Source organism: Coenobita brevimanus, chromosome 29 (genome assembly GCF_032717465.1).
Source record: "Coenobita brevimanus isolate Jiangsu-jjx chromosome 29, ASM3271746v2, whole genome shotgun sequence".
Lineage (NCBI taxonomy): Eukaryota > Metazoa > Arthropoda > Malacostraca > Decapoda > Coenobitidae > Coenobita > Coenobita brevimanus.
Genome location: NC_136982.1, coordinates 31,390,008 through 31,411,557, shown reverse-complemented (window position 1 = coordinate 31,411,557; position 21,550 = coordinate 31,390,008). Strand labels below are relative to the sequence as shown.

The 21,550-nt window shown below is 41.4% G+C and overlaps 1 protein-coding gene across 4 annotated transcripts in view; it reads left to right on the top strand.

Annotated features, from left to right (window-relative positions):
- LOC145395050 (uncharacterized) overlaps positions 1-21,550 on the top strand; it is a 1,083,039-nt gene that overhangs the window by 133,389 nt on the left and 928,100 nt on the right. For all 4 annotated transcript variants that reach the window (XM_080268801.1, XM_080268802.1, XM_080268803.1 and 1 more), the window contains exon 2: positions 15,403-15,566. In XM_080268801.1, the coding sequence (XP_080124927.1) occupies positions 15,403-15,566 (164 nt within the window). The remainder of the gene's footprint in view (positions 1-15,402; positions 15,567-21,550) is intronic.

Below are 21,550 nucleotides of genomic sequence, written 5' to 3'. Positions count from 1 at the left end.
CAGACAGTCCGGGGTTAAGGAACAACAACAACAATATCTACGACCATTAATACCTACCACCACCACCACTGCTGCTTAAAACAACCACTACCACCACCACCACTGCCACCTACCGTCACCACCACCAACATAACTACTGGCATTAATACAATAAGCATCAATGACCATTAAATACTACCACAGTATCTCACAATTACTACCACCATTTCCACTACCTTGACTATCACAGCTATGTGCCATATGAGAGTACAACTATCATATGTGGGGAGGCAAACCACATACAGCCCTTCTCAAGGAGGTGGAGTAAAAGGCTTTTCGTCTCATTAACTCTCCTCCTCACTGGCTCCCTTTAACCTCTATCTCTTCGCCGCACTGTTGGATCTTTATCTCTTTTCTATCGCTACTTAAATGATCACTGCTTCTCTGAACTATCTGTTTGCTACTTAAATGATCACTGCTTCTCTGAACTATCTGCTTGCACCCCTCCACCGCTACCACAGGCGCGTAGCACCCGTCTAGCAACAAACTCATATCCATTTTCTGCCCAGCTCTCTAATGCTAGAGTTAACCGTTACTCCCACTCCTTCATTTATGCACCAGGTCAGCTCTGGAACTGTCTCCCTTTGTCTGTAATTCCTGCTGCCTATAATCTCCAGTTTTTCAAAGGCAGTGTGTCCAGGCATCTCGAAATGAACCGATCTTGAATTTGGCCCTCTACTGCTGTTTTTATTTTTATTATTTTTTTTTTATTATTTTTTTTTTTATGGAATGGTGTGCGGGCTCCTTGCCTTTGATTTCTTCTTCCTTGCATTAAAAAAAAAGAAAAAGAAGTTCACCACCTACCATTGCCTAACACTATCACCAGTATTTACCACAGCTACCACCATCGCCTCCAGCCGCAACTACCACCATCACCACTACTCACCACAACTACCGTTGCCTACCACACCTACCAAAATCACAGCCACCAACCACAGCTGGCCACATCACAACCTGCCACCCTGTCATCCGTCAACCAATTCATTACACAAACAGCCACCATCACAATAACTTTATTACGTGACTAAAAATAATTCCGTGTCCCACTCATTACATTATCAAGGTAGTCGGGGGTAGTTGTTGCCAGGTCGTACATTTAATTACGGGTTATTAAGCTGGAATCCTGGAGGTAAATCTTTGAGGTTAATTATGGATATGAGGTGTGTGTGTCTGGTTAACCCCTTCACCACGAGGGGGCCTCTCTTACCCCATCATTCCGACGACGTATTTCTTGCTTTGTTAATGTCATCTTTATGTATTTTTACTTACTTTAGGATGAGCTTTTCGAACTAGAGAGATTAAAGCTTGAATAAACTCAGTAATAGAAATAGAAATCCCTCATGATTAAGATCGCCTGGAGATAGCGAGAATAAAGTGAAAAACATCCTGGCGGATTGTAGGGTTAAATTGAAGAAATTTCGACGGTAGCAGGAACAGTGCAATAACGTTAGTATCTTAGTGAAGGGATCAGTGGTGGGTGTTGCTGACTGCACTACAAGAACTGTCTTCATAAAATCGTCATGCTGTAGAAGGAATAAAAAAAGTCGTTTTACTGAAGGTTTATTGTTTCAAACCATGTTCACTAAGAAGGATCTGTCTTAAACTTAATGAAATCGTCTGTCGGTTGCAAGAACATACAAACGTCATCGTCGTAATGAAGGGTGGAGATTGTTTCTATGAGGCGTCTCCAGCGCTGAGTAAAATCGTCATAAGGTAGCAGGAATAAAATAGAAAAAAACGTTGTGTTGAAGGGGTTAGTGAATGATGAGTACTTTTTTTTTCTTGCATGATCCTGGTAGCTCTGTGACTGTTTTACTTTTATTTATTTATTATTATTATTTTTTTTAAGGAGAATGATTTGAGTTTTGTCTCAGTCGGTCTGTGTGTCTGTTAGTCGTCTCGTAAGCCCTTAAGTACTGTATTATAAGTTACTAACCACACACACACACACACACACACACACACACACACACACACACACACACACACACAGATTATTCCATAGAGTTATTTGACTGAAATCCTTGCACACCAGTGTTCAGCAGTGTGTAAGTCATGAGTGCTGAGTCTTGAATCTGATCGCGATTACCTTAACTGTGTAATGTTTAATGTATCTTGCATTAACATTTCCCATAATTTATTTACCGACATAGCTTTTCTTCATTTAAATGTGCAAGATATTGTATTGAACCACTGTACAACAAAACACGTCTTCCCTCCCCTGCATGTTTTGTGTTTGCATGTCCTCTGGTGGCCCCCATAAATATTTTACGTGAAGAATGTAGTAACACCCAAGTACGTGCGTTCTAGAAACTTTCTGAAACCGACATAGTTTGTGTGTGTGTGTGTGTGTGTGTGTGTGTGTGTGTGTGTGGAGAGCGAGAGAGAGAGAGAAATATAATTCTTAAATTCTGTTCCTTGAAATAGCATTGCCCTTTACGAGTGTGTGTGTGTGTGTGTGTGTGTGTGTGTGTGTGTGTGTGTGTGTGTGTGTGTGTGTGTGTGTGTGTGTGTGTGGAGAGAGGGAGACAGAGAGAGAATTCTTAAATTCTCCATGAAAATAGCACTGTCTTTTACGAGTTTGCTCAGAAAATCCTACACCCACAAAAACATTCCTATAGCGCGTTTCCTCAAAAATGACTCCTTTCATCTCAGCTGATGGCCAGGTGTCAACCTGGAGGTTCGATATAGCCAGTAGTAACTGAGGCGACTCATTCCAGTCTCATAACTATGGCTCGTTGAATTTCATGCAGCCTTTAGTTAGTATTCAAGCTGTTGAAGACGCCCACTTCCTTCAGGTGAAGATAAGCCAGTTTTATGTAGACTAAAATTTTTCTACGTTTGCGTAACAGTTTGCAGTTGTTCGGTGGATCATATGAATGCCGTGGGAGGTAAATCACTAACCCTAAGTGGAGCAGAGCTGCTAATTTAATTTCGCGGCCGTGCTGGTCAGTAACAACGCTGAAATTGTAGAACGAGGGAGTTCAGTATTGAATCTCCGGTCAAATGCTGAGACAAACTTATCGAAGTTGAATATAGCCTGACTGTTTAACCTAAGCAGGTGATCGCTTATCAAAACAAACAGACCTCTGTCATGCAGCCCTATATTGCCCATCAAGAGCGTCTGGGCCCGGAGCTATGGTACTTAGACCCAACATTTGACGCGAGAGTGACTATACGCAATAATTAACCATCCCTTTGATGTAAATCTTTATGTATCATATCCAGTTGGAGCTCCTTAACCCCCCAGACCAGTGGTTCTTAACGTGGGCCACATAGTCCCCAAGGGAGCCATGCCATATTTCAAGGGAGACACATGGAAAAAATGGAACATTAGGGACCACAGTAAGCTTCTGAGGGGGCCTCCCAGTTTTAACAGCTAGACGTATTATCTATTTCGTAATATATTTCACTCTGTGCTAATTCCAGGAGCAGAAATACTGAATCGAACTCATTCCGAAATCATAACCATTTTAGAAGCCAAAGAAAACACTTGCCTGTACTGGAACGAAGATAATTCCCGAATGAATGAAACCTCATGCATGTTACAAGGATGGTGGTTTGCGCCTGTGACTGAGTCGCTGTGGCTCAGTGAGTTAATGTGTACACTGTCATCCGAGGGGGCTAGCGTTCGTTGCCACTCAAGCCATTGATTGACATCAGGAAGTGCATCCCCGGTCGCAAAGTGCTATTCTTTCAAACCTAAGGGTAACGCATAGTTGGTCCGGGGCAAAACTGCATCATCCTTTGGTGGTGATTCGCCCGTCGTTTTTACGCTTTTTGAGTTAAAAACTAAAAGTCCTTAATCGAAAATCCGAGAGACCTTTCCGGAAACCAGGTCAAGGTACGTACACATGAATAGTAGTTTTCAGGCCAGTCGGCTCAGAAATAAGAGCGTGAGACCGTGGCAACGAGCGTTGGTAAAAAGAACGAGAACACCACCACCAAAACCAGAAAAAACGAAGTATGTTGACTTAGGGGAATGTAAAAAGTGGTCACCATACTAGAGGTTAGGTTCCTGTATATTGACTTAGGGAAATGTAAAAAGGGGTCACCATACTAAAGAGGTTAGGTTCCTCTATATTGACTTAAGGAAATGTAAAAAGAGGTCACCATACTAAAGAGGTTAGGTTCCTGCACTGCGCCCCATGACCTCAACTATAACTACCTGTCGCATCCACGTAATCAGCAATTTGCTGCCGTAAACACGAGTCTTACGGCAACGCATTCTTACACGTTTCCCGCTTCCCCACGGCACGCACCTAGCAACCATTAGTGTTAGTTTTAGCATAGTTCACCCCGAAATTGGAGGTTCTGATGTTAAATTTTAGCATAGTTCACCCTGAAAATAGGGGGTTCAGGGTGGAATCCTCGTTGCTATGTTTGCAATGATTATTAATTTTTTTTACTCTTGATTTTTACCGCCTGGTGGAATATGTTAACTCACGTACTGGGTTCAGTTCTGTGTATGAGCACTATTTAGAGAGTGTCTGAGTACATTTGTTGTTACGTCTAATATAAATCCGCTTTAATCCAAAGGTATCTCGTAGTCTGAATAAGATCGTCTGACGTAGAGGATTAACTATAACGTCTTTGTAGTGGAAGGGGTTGTGGAGAATGTTTTCACTCCATCAGTAATAGGAGTCTCTCCTACAATAGGTAAAATTATTTGGCGGTCATTAAAAACATTCTGGTATTGATGGGGTTGATTTCCTTGTGAGTTATAGTTAGCTATAGTTATTGTGATTGCATCGTTAACTTCTTTCATGTTTCCTCTCCCTCCTTTTAAACTATCCATCCGTCCTTGCCATAATGCATTTTCACGTTCCCTCACATCATCATTATTATTATTATTATTATTATTATTTATACATGGCCCATAATTAGTTTTCTGCTACTGATTGTCTTATGGACAATTGACCTACTCCTGGCGTTATTGGTACTCTTAACTCCGCCATCCATTTAAAATAATAATACTGTTTACCGTATCTGTATGGGATTAAATTCGTTAGTTGTACAGTACATTTTCATCGTATATTATTTCAGTTGCCTCCTCCTCTACTCTACCTCACATTCAGTTCCTGACCGCATCCACTCTCTACTGTTTTGCCTTTATTTCGTTCGCAAGTTATAATCACATAGCAAGTAGCATATTCTCATTTACCAATGTCAGTACTATGTCGTCGCCATCTCCATCCATCTGTCGACATTCATTTGTTCAGAAATCCATTTCGTCGTCCCCTACATGGTTTAACATTATGCTTATGGACTATTGTTAGTCATTAGCTACTAATCATAACATGGTAATCAGCCTACTTTGTACCATAATTAGTACAACACTCTGTCTTTGACATCTCCATCTGACAGTATTCATCTGTTCAAGTTGTCATTTCCAAATTCTCATTACTCTAACTTAATATTTGCTGGGCCTTTCGCCACAATTTTTTTAATGTAATGATACTGAAAGACAGTTTTAATTATGTAAATGCTGTTCCTACCGAAGGAGTTAAAAAGTCTCTATTAACCCTTTTATTATGATGATGTTAATTCTTAGTTGACTCTTTTTACCTACAAACGTTTTATTTGCATTAACAAGTATCTTGTAGTAATGGGATGAAGGCTACAGTCAGGCAGCATCCAAGGGCATAGCAAGGATTTTGAAATGAGGATGACGTGGCCCAAGGGTAATAACTCTTCAGAGGGTTCGAGAATAATTCCCCGGATATTTGGGACGGTCAGGCAAATTTTAGGGGTGGCCAGTTCCTCCCCGACCACCCCTCAGACAACACCACTGACAATTTCATTCCCCCTAGGAAATGTTTTTGGGATGTAAAGGGTTGCGTACTGTCTCCATTAACCAGTCATTATGACGACGATTATTTTATTTAACTCTTTGTACTGGTAGCCATATTTAAAGAGTTCTGAAATTGTGTTGGTATAATTCATCCATATGAATCTTTCACGACACGGTAAAATAAGACAAATTGTTATTGTTACAGATATTCATTAATGGGTTCTCTGCCAGTACCTTTCCTGTATTTAACTGATTTTGTTCAATGACTTTACTTTTATTCTTGCCGCCGGTAGACATTTATACAGCATATGACAAGCCCCGTAAGCTAATAAGTTAAAAATACTTTCTATGAAGTTCATTAGTATGACGAAGTCGCTTTTTACATTTGATACATAGAAGCTTGCAGACTGTTTAATTCATAGTAGAATAGACCCTCAAAATGAAGAAGCGATTTGGCCTATTCTTACTCTTCATCTGTCCTTGCATCGCAGTCATTCATCCATCATCATCCATCGGGTAAGCCTTATACTTTCCGCCTTGTCTCATATGTCTCATTTTCTTTGCTTTGTAATTGGGCTTTTTGTCTGATTACCCAAATTTTACTGTCATGTTTCATTCCCTGTCATTACATCCTCCATTTCAACCGTCCATCCATCCAATCTTTTTATTTCTGACTTAGCTACTGTTATGATTTATTTACCTTATGCCGCTGTGTAATGCTTTTCATTTAGTCATCTTTTTTTTTTTTTATGCTAGGAAGAAGGAACCAAAGGCCACGAGCCCGCAAACTGTTCCTTCCAAGAAAAAAGCAAAAACAAAATACAAGAGAGAGCCAAATTCAAGATCCGATCATTTCGAGATGCCTGGACACACTGCGTTTAAAAGACTGGAGATCATAGTTAGCAGGAAATACAGACAGAGGGAGACAGTTCCAGAGCTGACTTGTTGCATAAATGAAGGGCAGGAAGTAATGGTTAACTCTTGCATTAGAGAGTTGGACAGAGAAGGGATGAGAGTTTGTTGCTAGACGGGTGCAACGCGCCAGTCGTAGAGATGGAGGGATACAAGCAGACAGTTCAGAGGAGCAGTGACCATTGAGGTAGCGATAGAAAAGAGATAAAGATGCAACAGTGCGGCGAAGAGACAGAGGTTGAAGGGAGCCAGTAAGAGGAGTGTTAATGAGACGAAAAACCTTTGACTCCACCATATTGAGAAGAGCTGTATGTGGGGAGCCTCCCCAAACATGAGAGTTTTATCCGCCCTCTACACAGGGGCGGATAAAACCCGTGTATAAAGTCAACAGCTGTGCAGGGGTAAGGAAGAAACGGAGTCGGCTTAGCACACCTAATCTCTTGGAAGCAGATTTTACAAGAGATATAATATGATCTTTCCAAGATAAGTCCCGAATGAATGAAACCTCATGCATGTTCAAGGATGATGCATTTGCAGGATTAACCTGAATATATTAAACATTAGTGGGTACTCCTGTGGAAGATTTTGTCGGGTTGATAGGTGTAAGAACTGAGTCTTTGATGCATTAATAACAAGAAGATTATTTTTACCCCAGTCAGAGGTACGAGCCAAGTCAGACATTAGGTGTGCCACAGCCTCATCCCTCGATTGTTGAAGTAACTGCTGAGATGGACGTTGCGGGAACCGAATGAAAAGGTGAAGGGTGGAGTCAGCATACCAGTGGATAGGGTTAGATGTACAGCTTTGAAGGTCATTGAAGAATAAAAGGAAGAGAGTTGGTGATAGGACAGAGCCTTGAGGAACACCACTGTTGATAGATCTAGAAGAACGATGGCTGCCTACAACAACGGCTGTAGAACGACCAGAAAGGAAACTATAGATGACGGCACAGATAGAAGGATAGAGACCATAAGAGGGCAGTTTGGAAATTAAAGATATATGCCAGAATCGATCGAAAGCCTTTGAGATATGCAAATTATTACCGCATATTTGTCACATCTTCGCTCCATTAATTCATTGTTTCATCCCCTCCCCTCCCCTCCCATCCCATCCCATCCCATCCCATCCCATCCCATCCCATCCCATCCCATCGATCGATCCATCCATCCATCGATGACACCTTCACATCCCCCTCTCAAATTTTTCATAATATATTGTATATTTCTCCAGGATATCAGCCTTTGCGTCTCGAGTGAATAACTTCGTCTGGCGTTAGTCACAGTAAAATACCAAAGTTCCCAGTCGACTTTTAAGAGTTCATCAGATGTATGCTCATAACTGTTTATAATCAATTAGCCTGTGATCATTACCCTCATCTCTTCCATCTCACCCTCCTTTATTAATCGTTCATCTAGACCCCAACGTTCTCCTCGAGTCAGTTACTCTTAATTATCCGCCGACTGATAATTGTTGTATAAGTAGTTGATCCTGTCGCCACATTCCTTAGTATTTCGTTGGTCATTTTTAAATTATTCGTTTGTTATATTTTCTGCATAGTTAGTTGATCCTGTCTTAATTTTCGTCTTTGCTTTGTTTTTTTTTTTTTTTTTTAAATATCCGCATTCTTATAATTGTTGCATCACCTTCAGTTTTCTTCATCTGTCCGTTTCTTAGATATAGCCATCACTATTCATGTATCAAGGCCTCACATTCACCATACGTATGTTTTTGTAAATTACTCTTGTGCCTTGAAATACAGGTTAGATTTGTTTGTGTTTTTACGCTCATCTGCTTGTCCATCTCATCCTTCACTCCATCAGCGTTGATCCAATAACACCTCACTTATGTCCAACTTTATTTACTTACGTGAATTACTTACCTGCCTTGAAATATCGTACAAGTAATTGACCTGTCACAGTTTTTTTTTTTTTCAGGTGTCCTCCCATCATTATTTCATCCATCATTTACTCATCCAAGCTTCACATCCACCCTGTATTAATATTCTAGTTGTGATTCTTGTACCTTGAAATATAAGTAATTAGTCTTTCCTCATTTTCTTGCCTTTTCATCAATCCGTCAGCATTCACGCATTCAGGACACATTTCCACATGTCATAAGGCACTTGTGTGGTTTAATTTTGAGTGCTCTGAAGTATCATGTATATTAAGCTTCTTCATTTGACTCCTACTCTGTTCGTCCGTCCGTCAAGATTCGCCCATTTGGTCCTCAGTTTCCACCGTACCGTACGAGTACGATGACTGTGTTTATATGCACTATAGTGTATAATTGGTCTGGCTGTGTTTTTCATTGAGTGTTCTTCCATCTTAGCCATCTAGTCGTCCTACTCCATCTGCCATCGTTTATCCATGCACTCTTTCATTTTTATCATACCCGGTACTTCATTATTTGTATTTTTCTGTTTTAATTTTTTCGATAAACTCCTCCTCTGCGATTAGTTTTCTATATCAGTCATGCAACGACCAGATGGTTTCATTATGTTTAGATGAGTCACCGAGTAGAAAGGAAGTTAAGGAAGGTCATGCATAACACGTCCAGCTCGAAAAGTCCATCCAAAGGTTAAGTCGTCTGAAGAAAACAGGAATAAATACATCACCGTAACCACAATGTTAATGTCTTAACTCAGAGAACATTGTATTTAATTAATGCTACCGACAAACTATTTTAAACCCCCGGTAGTGAAAGAATTAATGCGAAATTTTTCTGATCTCTTTATTATTGGGGGTCTTGTCTAAGCTGCATAGAACAGACAGTTGGTGCAAAAATGTACTGAAAAATGTCCCGGTAGTGTAGTGGTTGATTGTCCTTTTGCTTGTAATTATTATATGACTATTTTTTCATGTTTATCTTCTCTGTCCTTTCATTCCATCCTGACTATTTTTTCATGTTTTTCCCTGTCCTTTCATTCCATCCATCAGACCTCACTCCCACCCTGTCTGTTATGCGTATGTGACTGTTTACTCCTGGCCTTTTACATGATTTAGTTGACCTTTTCCTGATTGGGACAATTTTATTTCGACAAACACCAGACGATGTTATTCGGCTGAGAGTGAGCCACAGAAGCCTGAGTGTTAATCAACGTATCCTCATTTTCCGTCACATGTTCTTCAGTCTCAGTTCATCCTTCCATCCGTCAATATCGATCTGTCCTGACCTGCCACATCCGCCCTGTATCGATGTGAATATAGTTTTAAGTTTTTATTTTTTGCCTTTTCATGGTCGGGACATCTCTAGGATCCTATTCTGGCAAACACCAGACGATTTTTATTCAGCCGAGTTAATCTAGATTTCTGAGAGTTAAATTGTCACCATTAACCCACTCATGGCGGAGACAACGCAAGTAGTTTATTGCAGCTAACTCCGGATGATTATTTTCAGCTGTGGGTGAGTCATAGGAACCTGAGAGAGTTAACTTACCGTCGTTTTCCCGCGTGTGCTCCCCATGGCAGCCATCGAATCATCCATTAGTACAGATCTTACTAGGCCTTCCATTTCCACCCTGTATCAGTCCAGTTCTTATGTTGTTGACTTTTCTTGATTTATAATTTATTCTCTGCTTACTATTCTTGTGCGTGTATTTCAACTCTGCATACTATTCTTGTGCATTTATTTCAAGTATCCGCTTTTACCTTCTTTGTCCATCCGTCTCAGCCGTCCATCCATTGCTCATCCTTTCAGCTTCCTCCACCCAGTCATAGTCCATGCTGTGCTGATTAACTGGTATTTTGCCAATAATTTTCATATAGCAGGTTTGTTTTCACCATTTTTCTTCGTCTATGTCAGTCTGTTCATTCCATCAGTCTCGACTCCGCCGTTTCTCATTTTATTAATGGGATAAATTTCTTGGGACGTTTGAAATAGAAATAATATACCAGCTCTTGGTTTCCTTAATTTTCATTCCTCTGTAACAGCAGCCACTACAACACATTTTGCATATGCACTCTTCAGCATACACTGTAAAAGCCTTCCACACCTATAGCCACACATGCAGCACTGGGTGGAAGCGGATCAATTCTCCAGTGACAAAATGGTGTTCCCCAACCCTACGGATCAATAGCCCTTTAGGATCCGTAAAATATGGCTTGAACGTGTCCTTTATAGTACCAGCCAGTGTCAGGCGCGTGCAAACCAGCCTTAAAGTACATACATACATACATATACGCCTTAACCAAACATCTATCCTTTCATCCATCCAAACCCTCCATTTCCATTTTTTTTTTTTTTTAGCCAGTCTAAGTACTTAACCATAGGCCTTGTTGTGTCTTATTAATCATTCTCCATATTTGACCTGTCCTCATTTGCTTTCATCTCTCCTCTGGTCACAGTGATTTTTATAATATCACTGCTTCCCCCTGGCAGTTTTCTTCGGGTCAGCAGGGTTTTGTTGACCCAGAGGATTTAGATATAGCCCTCATTTACTCCTGTACTACTAGGGTGCTCTCCTGATCTGGAAAAGTAGTTTGGTGGTGGTTAGATTAAAATGAAAAGAAGTCATCGCAGTGAAGTGAAAAAAGCCATGGTAGTTTACGTTTTTGTATTCTTTCCTCAATGTTTATCACTTAGTTAATTAATTGTCCTCGTTTTCGGTTCATTTCAGCCGTATATCCATCAGCTTTAATCTAGCCAGGCTTTGCATCCCTTCCTTTATTTATAGCTCATATATTACTTATGCTGATTAATTAGCAATTATGCTTTCATTATCAGCCTGTTGTCATTTTTCTGCACGCTTCTTTCCATCTCATTTGTGTATTCTTTCCATATTATCCATCCATCCTGACTTCCTTTTCTGTCTTACTGTTTTACTTATTTTACCTTTTTTAATGGACTGATTACTTTGAAATATCGTTAAGGTTATGTACTCGTCGGTAGCCATCTCTCCTCTCATTCCAGTCATCCAACCATCCATCCATCATCAGTCATTCATTCATCCAGATTTACACATCCATCTCATATATATTAGCCTTAATATTTTTCATATCATTATACTGATTAAATTATATCCTTTTTTCAGTAGTCTCCTTGTGATTAGTTTTCCTTATGGTCGTCCATTTCTCTCTCATCCCAGTCATTAGCACATCCTTTTGTCCAGTTCAGCCATCTTTTCACCATATACTTAGTTTTTCTAATCTCTCATTTCATTCCAGTCATCCTTTCATCTGTCTACCTTAACCATCCATCCATCACATTTTTTGTTTTTCTCATATTCTTTAAGCTTTCCTCTCATCCCAGTTGTTTAGTTTACCTCTTATTCATCTCTTCTTTCATCTCTCCGTACAGCCATGTATTCACCAAATACTTAATTTTCCACGTCTCTTCTTTCATTCCACTTAGTTACTTTTGCTTACGTTCATTGATCTTTCCTCACATCCCAGTCATCCACACACCTTTCCTTCCACCTCAGTACCATCAGTTTTCATTCACCCATCCATCCATCCATCCACATTTCCACTTCCGTTACCATAGGTCATCGTCATCCTATCCCAAGGATGAGGTGATTTACGATCCAGAAAACAAGGAAACAGTCGTCTGCTTTGAAATACAACATAGTTGGCTGACATATCCTCATTTTCCCTCCTATCCTTTCATCCCATCTATCCATCCACCCACCCACCTAGCCCCACGCTTCCCGTCCCTCATCTACTTATCGCGTGTGTTCTCGCGGATTACCACGGCGACGTTAGCTTCTTCTTTATAACACTAATATACCGTCCCGTCCTAATGTTATTTGGCCGGCAATCACCATGTCACTGTAATTCACTCTCCTGGATTATCATCCCCCACGAAGTCAGTTAGTTATATGTTATCTGATGGGGGGGAGAGAATGTCAGGTTAGGGTACGGTAGGTCAGGTTAGGTTTTGGTTCGCTCAGGTAAGTTAAAGTAAGTTAAAGTTTGGGGGATGTTTGGTTTGGTTAGGTAAGGTTAGGTTAGGTGGGTTTGAGTATAGGGGTTGTTAGGTTAGATTAGTTTAGGCTGGGGTATGTTTGCCTTAATCCTAATGCTATTTGACTGGAAGTCGTGGTGTCACAATATTTCACTGGCCTGGATTATCCCTCCCCTGAAGTAAAGTAGTTATGTGATATGTGATGGGAGAGAATATGCCAGGTTGGGTAAAGTCAGGATAGGTTAGGTAACGTTTACTTAAGGAAGGTAAAGCAAGTTACGGTAGATAGGTTTAGTGGTTAGGTAGTTGGCTTGAGGTAATTTAGGGCAGATTAAAATCTTTTATATATATTAGGTAGGTTTAGACTAAGGTAAGTTTAGCTCTATTGCAGAAGAATATTTAGTTGTAGACTGGATTGTGTTAGGCTGACATTGTGTTGTTGGTAGTTTTTTTTTTTTTAAGGTTACTTTAGACTGAAGTAGGTTTGGCTTACTTAGAATAGAGTAGGTTTTGGACTGTCAATATCTGTTGCCAGACGCCTTAATCCCATAAGGGGTGGCCACAAACAAATCGCCTCCATATCTCCGTGTCCCCCGCCATTTCACTGCCCTGCTCCCAGCTCACACACCCCTCCCTCATATACCACTCCACTCCATCTCATCCTTGGCCTCCCCCTTCCTCTTCCCCCCTCCACCTCACTCACATACACTCTCCTCGTCAGTCTCTCACTCTCCTTCCTGACCACATGGCGAAATTATATCGATGTGTTTCTCCTAACGCTTCCTGACTTTGAATTATTCATCACTAGGCTGGTATTAGGCAAGGTTGGGCTGGACTGGGTTGGGTTGGGTTGGGTAAGCATAGGCTAGGCTAGGTGTAAGAAGGATAGATTGTGTTAGGTTAGGCCGTTGCATTAGTGACTTCTTTCGTGGCTGGTGCTGTGAAGGTGTAATATTATGTTAGCAAAGATTGGTATGAGAGAGAGAGAGAGAGAGAGTGTGTGTGTGTGTGTGTGTGTGTGTGTGTGTGTGTGTGTGTGTGTGTGTGTTTTAGGGGAAAGGAGAAGGGCGAGGGGAGAGAATTAGCAATTTTCTACTTCTTCCCGGTTCTCCTTAATTCCCTCCTTGCATTTTCTTCCCTTCCATCCCTCACCCTAACTCCCAGTCTACCCCAGCCCCCAGGTCACGAGCATTGTCCTCCTTCTCCCCTAACATAAAGCTTTGACGTATTCCCTTCAAGACTTCTAATTTGGGGAGGGAAGGGAGGAGGATGTGACGTCATGCGCAGCCAAGATGGCGGTACTATAAATTGAGGGTATCCAATTGTTATGTCTTTAGTAGCCTAGTGAGTCTGTCATTTGCGTGGCCGTTCCTCATGCTTTTCCATTTAGGTTATATTTTTTTCTAGGATGGTGTGTTTATTTATATCCTGTCGGTCACTGTGAAAGTTTATTCATAGCTTCTGATATTGAGACTTTCTGGAGGTAAGTAAAAAAGTAACATTCTTTGTCGGTGTAGGTTATTATTGAAGAATTTGGTAAAATTAGGTTTTTCTCTAAAAATGAAAGAATACTCGTAGTCTCATTTGCTGCCTTTTATAAAAATGAAGACGCTTTGTATATATTCAGACATTGTGTATGTTTGTATGTCAGTCTTTTTCCCAAAGCACAATCTGTGTAAGTAGACTTTTATTTTCTTGTATTAGATTATTATTATTATTATTATTATTATTATTGTTTACGTGCGTAACTCCAGTGTGCTGATTCATGATGTAAAGTTCATGTCTACGATGACTAGGCAGTAAATGTTACCGTGTGCGTGGGCGGCACAAATATATATCTTACCTTGCTGGTGGACATCGTAAAGCAGATGGATTTTACCTGCTGCCAGTATAATCCCTAGACTCAGATCTTCGTTAAGATTAATTTACTTTGATTACAGCTTCTTAACAGGAGTATCAACTCGTTTATAAACACGTCGATTTGTCATTGAATGTAAGCAAAAAAAAAAATCTTTGTATGTTTGTCTTTTCAGTCCCCTTTGTCATTTCGCTTATTATACCTAATTATCCTAATGTTTGTACAAGTTTTAAGATGTTTAAAAACTTTTTTTTTTTTATAACAGAACAAAGGAAAAACAAATGAATAAAAAAATAAGGTAAAATAAAATGACATATGCTTCAGGAAGAGTAGTGAGGTGTGGTAGGCTTGCAGGTGTTTAGTCCCAGCCACTTTGTATGACCCATGAGGTTAGGTGTTTGGCAGCAGATTGAAGGATGGGTAGTAAAGTGTCAACTAATTTCCCGTGCACTGTTTGAACAGGAGCGTAGGGGAGTGGTGAGAGGAGCTTTGTCCCAGTCAATTTGGTTGAACTACGAGGATAGGTGTTTGTCAGTTGGTAGAAGGATTGGTAATAAAGTCATCTGAAGTAGCCTTGCAGCGTCTGAGCAGGAGCTAGAGGGAGCGGTAAGATCTGATTGGTTTGTAGGCGTGTTTGTCCCCGTCACTTCAGATAAACAACGAGGTTGGGTGTGGTTGGGCAGCAGATACAAGGTTAGATGGTATTATGTCAGCTGATCCTCCTTTCAGCGTCTGACAGGTGCGTGAGGGAATGGCGAGATGTGATAGGCTTGTAGACTTTATATCACAGTCACCATGGATGAAGTATGAGGCTGGATATTTAGCAGTAACTTAGAAGTATAGATTGTAACTTAAATGGGATGAGCAGTTGTAATGTGTCAACTTATGTCCGTTGCAGCGTCTGAGCGGGAGTGTGGGGCGCCATGACAGCGATTTGGACCTGCTGGTGAGGGAGGGCGAGGCCGTATCCACCAGGCTCCGCCACCTTCTCACCCATAACCTTGGCCCCTCCTCTCCCACCAGACGCCCGCCAAGAAGGGCCACATCCATAGACTCTGCTAGGTGAGTTGCAGAGTGAGTGCTTCGCAATTTTGTTTCCTGTAAAAATTATTCACACACCATCTTGACATTATCCACTTCACCACGATGTTTTGTTTTCTTACTCAGGCTACTACCGGACAATTTTATGTAGGTTAGGAAGGAACTCTCTTACCGAAGTGGTTAGTTCTAAGCGTCTTCCCTAAACTATACTTATAGTCTAAAAATAGCGATAATAAAATAGAAAGTGCTGCATCATACTGGTGGGATTAATATCTTTCCGTTGCAAAACCTTTCATTTGCACAATTTTATTCCATGGACCGCCAGGTTAGTTTGCTGCCTTCATAATTAGCAGTTTTCCTCACACTGCCGCTGTTTACACACATCGGATGCCCCCACCCTCACACACACCTTTGACAGCTCTCTCGGTATTTGAATACAGGCCGTCTATTTACCGAATAATTCCTACGGGGATCCCATGACGTCGCAGGAGTTCCCATAGTGCTGCCCAGTTTACTAAGTCAGTGCTCCTCTGAACTGTCTGCTTGCATCCCTCCACCACAACGGCGCGGCGGGCTCGTAGCACCCGTCTAGCAACAAGTCTCATCCCTTTTCTGTCCAACTCACTAATGCAAGAGTTAATCGTTACTCCCAGTCCTTCATGTATGCAACAGGTCAGCTCTGGAACTGTCTTCCTCTGTCTGTATTTCCTACTGCCTATGACCTCCAGTCTTTCAAACGTAGTATGTCCAGGCATCTCGAAATGAAGACCTTGAATTTGGCTGTTTATCTTGTTTATTTATTTTTTTCCTTGGAGGGAACGATCCTGCATGCTTCTGGCCTTTGGTTCCTTCTTCCTTGCATAAAAAAAAAGTAGACTACCGAAATTCACGAAGACGTTCCATAAGAATTTGAAGTGCTAGGATCCGATCAACTGTTGACTTGGGCGTGAGTCTGGGTTGCTCAATCCTCACAAACATAGATACGCGTTAAGAGGACATATGTGAGCTCTATAACACCACGGTAATTACTGCAGTCTCGTTGGTGCCCTTTCCTTTTCCAGATGGGGGTGACCAAAGCCCTTGTCCAGTGAGGTGGAATGATACCAGTATGCTAAATGGCCTCTATGATTGCATGTAGTCCCCGGATCATGCCATTGTCTCCAGCTTTGGTCAGTTCTGAAGGGATGCCACAAACACCAGCTGCCCTATCGCATTTTAGCCTACCCACTTCCCTCTTGATTTTATGTAGAGAAAGCACAGCATCATCAGTTGGTGGAACAGTAGCTATTGGTTGCACACCAGCCAGCGAAAACTATCCTCTGAGGGGTTCTGTCATCATTTACAGCTGCTCAGGGTACTCAGCCCAACGATCCCTATACTTACTCACCTTTGACAGGAACCGGCCACTTGCTGTCCAAACAGTTAACCTGAGAGGTGGCCTGGATCAAAGCTTCCTCAAGAATTGATAAGTTAGTTAAAAGTCGTTTTCATGAAGACAGTCCACTACCTCCTCAGCGATTTCCCTGACATACCTCTACATGTCCCAACTCAGCGAAATCCTTGCCCGTTGAGACAAATGTGTGCTGCCCCAGATCCTCAGGCAGTCTGGCAGCAAGACCCTCATTAGGTGCGGCCAACTTCCCTGGTGAGACAAATCCCCTGCTTGATTGCAGGTGTTGCCCAGTGCACAGCCATCAGCTACTGCGAGAGTATAAAACTTAGCATCCCATCACTCAACAGGTTCCTCAGCAGAACTGAATACCTCAAACTGATTTGAGACTGTCATTGCTTACCTGCTCATAAGCACACTCCTCACACACAAATAACATCATTTCTCAAGATGGGACATTGTAGCACCTAGGGATTTTCTCAGTTTCGATTTGCAGACTTAAGAATGGCAACAACAATTCGGTGATCAGTAGCAGAGAACTCTGCACTCCTAAAAGCCTGAAGTTCTGAAGGATACTACCCCATGTACTTACAAAGATGTGGTCAGCCTCCTTAACAACCCCTCTAACACTGGAATATCAAGTCCAGCATTAAAGATCAGACTACTGGAACCAAGGTGAAGCGGCAGTTTTTAGATCATTGGATTTTGCAAAAAACAAAAGGTAAAAACTATTAACATTCTTGGCTTCAGAGCTATGGATAACTACACATTCCTTGACGCCTTCCCTGTCAGTGATATCAACCCCATTGAAGTTGCCCAAGACTAGTAGTGCGTCCCGCAAGGAGCACTGTTTCACAGCTGACTCAAGTTTGGTGTAGAACAGCTTTTTTTCTCTAGATAACTGAGTGGGAGCATATACTGCAATAAGAGAGATAAGGCCCAGAGTGTGTTTCAGTTTCACCAGCAAGATATGCCCATCAACTGTAGTAACCCTGTCGAGGCAGAGCGAGCAGAAATCATCACAGCAACAGCCTTAAGATGAGTACCATTGTCACAGCCAGACCAGTAGTATACAGTATGTAACCATTTTTACTGATCTCGCCATGGTCGGGCCACCTCACCTCGGAGTGCAACTGTGGTGACCCTCAGTCACCCCAGCTCTCGTGACAACAGAAGCAGCTCTGAAAGGCTTAGAACATTTTAAGTTCCTACCCAAAGTACCCACCGAATGTTAAACCCACTTGTGGGATTTCGGGGTCGTGTGCCCTGTGCACGAAGACGGGGGCTAGGGATCCCCCCAACCTTCATCTGACTTTTGGGATCCTGAAGGCTTTGTCCAGCAGCCATCATCATAGATGGCAGCCTGACAGGGCTCTAAGAGTTTTACCTCGCCAGCACCTGAGAAGGGACCCCCAGCAAGCCTGGGTCGTGGGTCAAGGTTAGCCCAAACCAGCTGACCATGATCCCACCTCCTATTTTTAATTTCTGCAGCTTTTTTTTTTTTTTTTTTTTTTTTTTTTTTTTTTTTTATGAGGCAGACCCCTCCCTAACTTCCCAAGTCAGGGTACAATCCAAGTTTGGAATCAAAGTTTTCCTTCTCCTAGATGGATTGCCAGCCAAGACTAACAAGCTCCACCTATCCTGCTAGATGGCTGTTGGCTTAATAGCCCAACCGCCCATATTTCACATATTTCAGTATCTTTTTTCCCCCGTTTGATGTGTGTTAATATTTAGCATTGTAGATTCTTTCACTCCCGGGGAAGCTGATGGTATGTTCACGTAATGCCCCGAACTTAGTTAGTTTTTGACGCAGTTTACATGTCCAGAGTCTCCTCTCTCTCTCAGGTTGAATAGAGAATTACTAACACAGACTCTTGTAAAGAGCTACAAGAAGAATGAGATAAACTTCATGAATGGAGTAATACATGGGAAATGGAATTCAATGTGGACAAGTGTCATGTAATCAAGTTTGGTAAAAGTGGAAAAAGACCTGATTGGGATTATACGTTAGGAAATAAAACCCTACACACATCAGAAAGAGAGAAAGACCTATACTCGGTTCCACGGAGTCTGACGCACTGATTTTGCCAACCGAGGACAGGTGGATCTGGTAACACTGCGCGACGTACTCGGGCGGTGACTGGTGGATTTCCGTTGTTTGAATGTGCACCAAATTGACTTTGTATTTCAACCAAGGCCCTCATTGATTTGTAAGATACCGGATTATACAGATACAAATTAAAGCATTGATATCTTTAATGATAAATATGTGCCTTTTAAATTACTAGAGATAAACCTGAACGACAATGATAACAAAAAGTAAGTAAAGTCGCGACTGGACGCATGCGGACAAGTCAGCTACTGTGGCGGGAATTCAGACGTTCATAGCAAGGTGGTCCCGAGGTTCTGTGAAGGCACAAATGTTTTTCCCACCACTACTACACAGTGTCACAGTCTACAGTCTCCACCATGCCCTTCATTACCTCATCTACTAATATACAACCTTACCCTAGATATGCTTAGCTTAGCTTCTAATAATTATGATTTGTGTAAGCACACACACACACACACACACACACACACACCTCACTGAGGCCAATACATGCTATTCTATTCTCAATACATATAGTGTACATACATATTTTCATTACCTTCATAGGTAACAGTACCTTTAAAAATCTGCATTTGTTTGTATTCAGTCAGATTCAGTAGAGTTATTTCTTACATGAATAAGTTTGGTGTTTGATTTTTACTAACATTTTCGTATCATAAGAGACAGACATACAGACGGACACCCTATCCCTTGTCACAATGCATCCTCAAGCATGTATCTCTGCCCCCTCGAAAAAGAGTCGGGAAAGTAATGGATTACATCATTATAGAATGAACCGAATTTTTGTTAATGGTGGAAGGAAGGAAAGTAAGATAAAAGCAAACCCCATGAGAAAATAATAGTTGAACTCTGCTGCTATAATAAAACCGCGTGCAGTGTAAACGAAATCAAACATAATGAAATTAATTTTAAATCAGTCGCTGACTTGTCCGCATGCGTCCAGTGGCAACTTTACATACTTTTTGTTATCATTGTCGTTCAGGTTTATCTCTAGCAATTTAAAAGGCACATATTTATCATTAACGATATAATTGCTTTAATCCGTATCTGTATAATCCGGTATCTTACATATGAATGAGAGCCTTGGTTGAAATACAAAGTCACTTTGGTGCTCATTCAAACACACCGGAAATCCACCAGTCACCGCCGGAGTACGTCGCGCAGTGTTACCAGATCCACCTGTCCTCGGCTGGCAAAATCAGTGCGTCAGACTCCGTGGAACCGAGTATAGGTGTGATTATCAATAACAGACTATCTCCGGTTGACCACATCAGTGAGAAGGTACGGAACATGTATACACTGCTTGCAAATATGAGAATAGCATTCACATACATAAATGAAGACATGCTAAGAAGGATAATAACATCATTCATCAGACCAACCCTGGAGTATGCATCAGTAGTCTGGAGTCCTCATCTCAAAACACATAGACAAGATTGAAAAAGTTCAAAGGGCCGCTACAAGATGGATACCAAGCTTAAGGGATCTAAGCTACGAAGAAAGACTAAATAAACTGAATCTACCAACACTGCAGGAGAGAAGGAAAAGAGGTGACATGATAATGCTATATAAATGCATATCAGGGAAGGAGAAAATAGACATAAATGATTACTTAACATATGGGGAAGCATCAGCAAGAGGACACTGCAAAAAACTGCATAAGAAGAGAGGTGATAAAGACGTGAGGAAATTGTTTCCCAGACAGAGCAATTGATCAGTGGAATGCACTACCGAATGAAATAGTGTGTGCCAAAACAAATAACAAATTTAAGGATATGTACGGTAAATAGGGTTTAAGACACGGGACAGTACGAGGTTGACTCATTCCTGTAAAGATACAACTAGATACAATTAGGTAAGAACACACACACACACACACACACACACACACACACACACACACACACACACACACAAATAACATCATTCATCAGACCAACCCTGGAGTATGCATCAGCAGTCTGGAATCCTCATCTTAGAAAACAGATTGATAAGATTGAAAAAGTGCAAAGGGCAGCTACAAGATAGGTACCAAGCTTAAGGGCTCTAAGCTACGAGGAAAGACTAGAAAAGTTGAACCTACCAACACTACAGGAGAGAAGGAAAAGAGGAGACATGTTATGCTATATAAGTGCATCTCAGGGAAAGAGAAAATTGAGTTTATAACCTGTGGGGAAGCATCAGCAAGAGGATACTAAAAAAGAAAAAAAAATACATAAAAAGAGAGGCGATAATGACGTAAGGAAATTGTTTCCCAAATAGAGCAACTGATCAGTGGAATGCATTACCGATTGAAATAGTGTGTGCCAAAACTATTCATAAATATAAGGATATGTATGATAAAAATGGTTTAATACACGGGGCTCTTCGAGTTTGACTTATTCATGTAAAGATACAATTAGATAAGAACAGTTAGGTAAGAATACACACACACACACACACACACACACACAGACGCGCGCGCGCTGAGCCAAACCCCCCCCCCCCCTTGCTGTCAGGAGC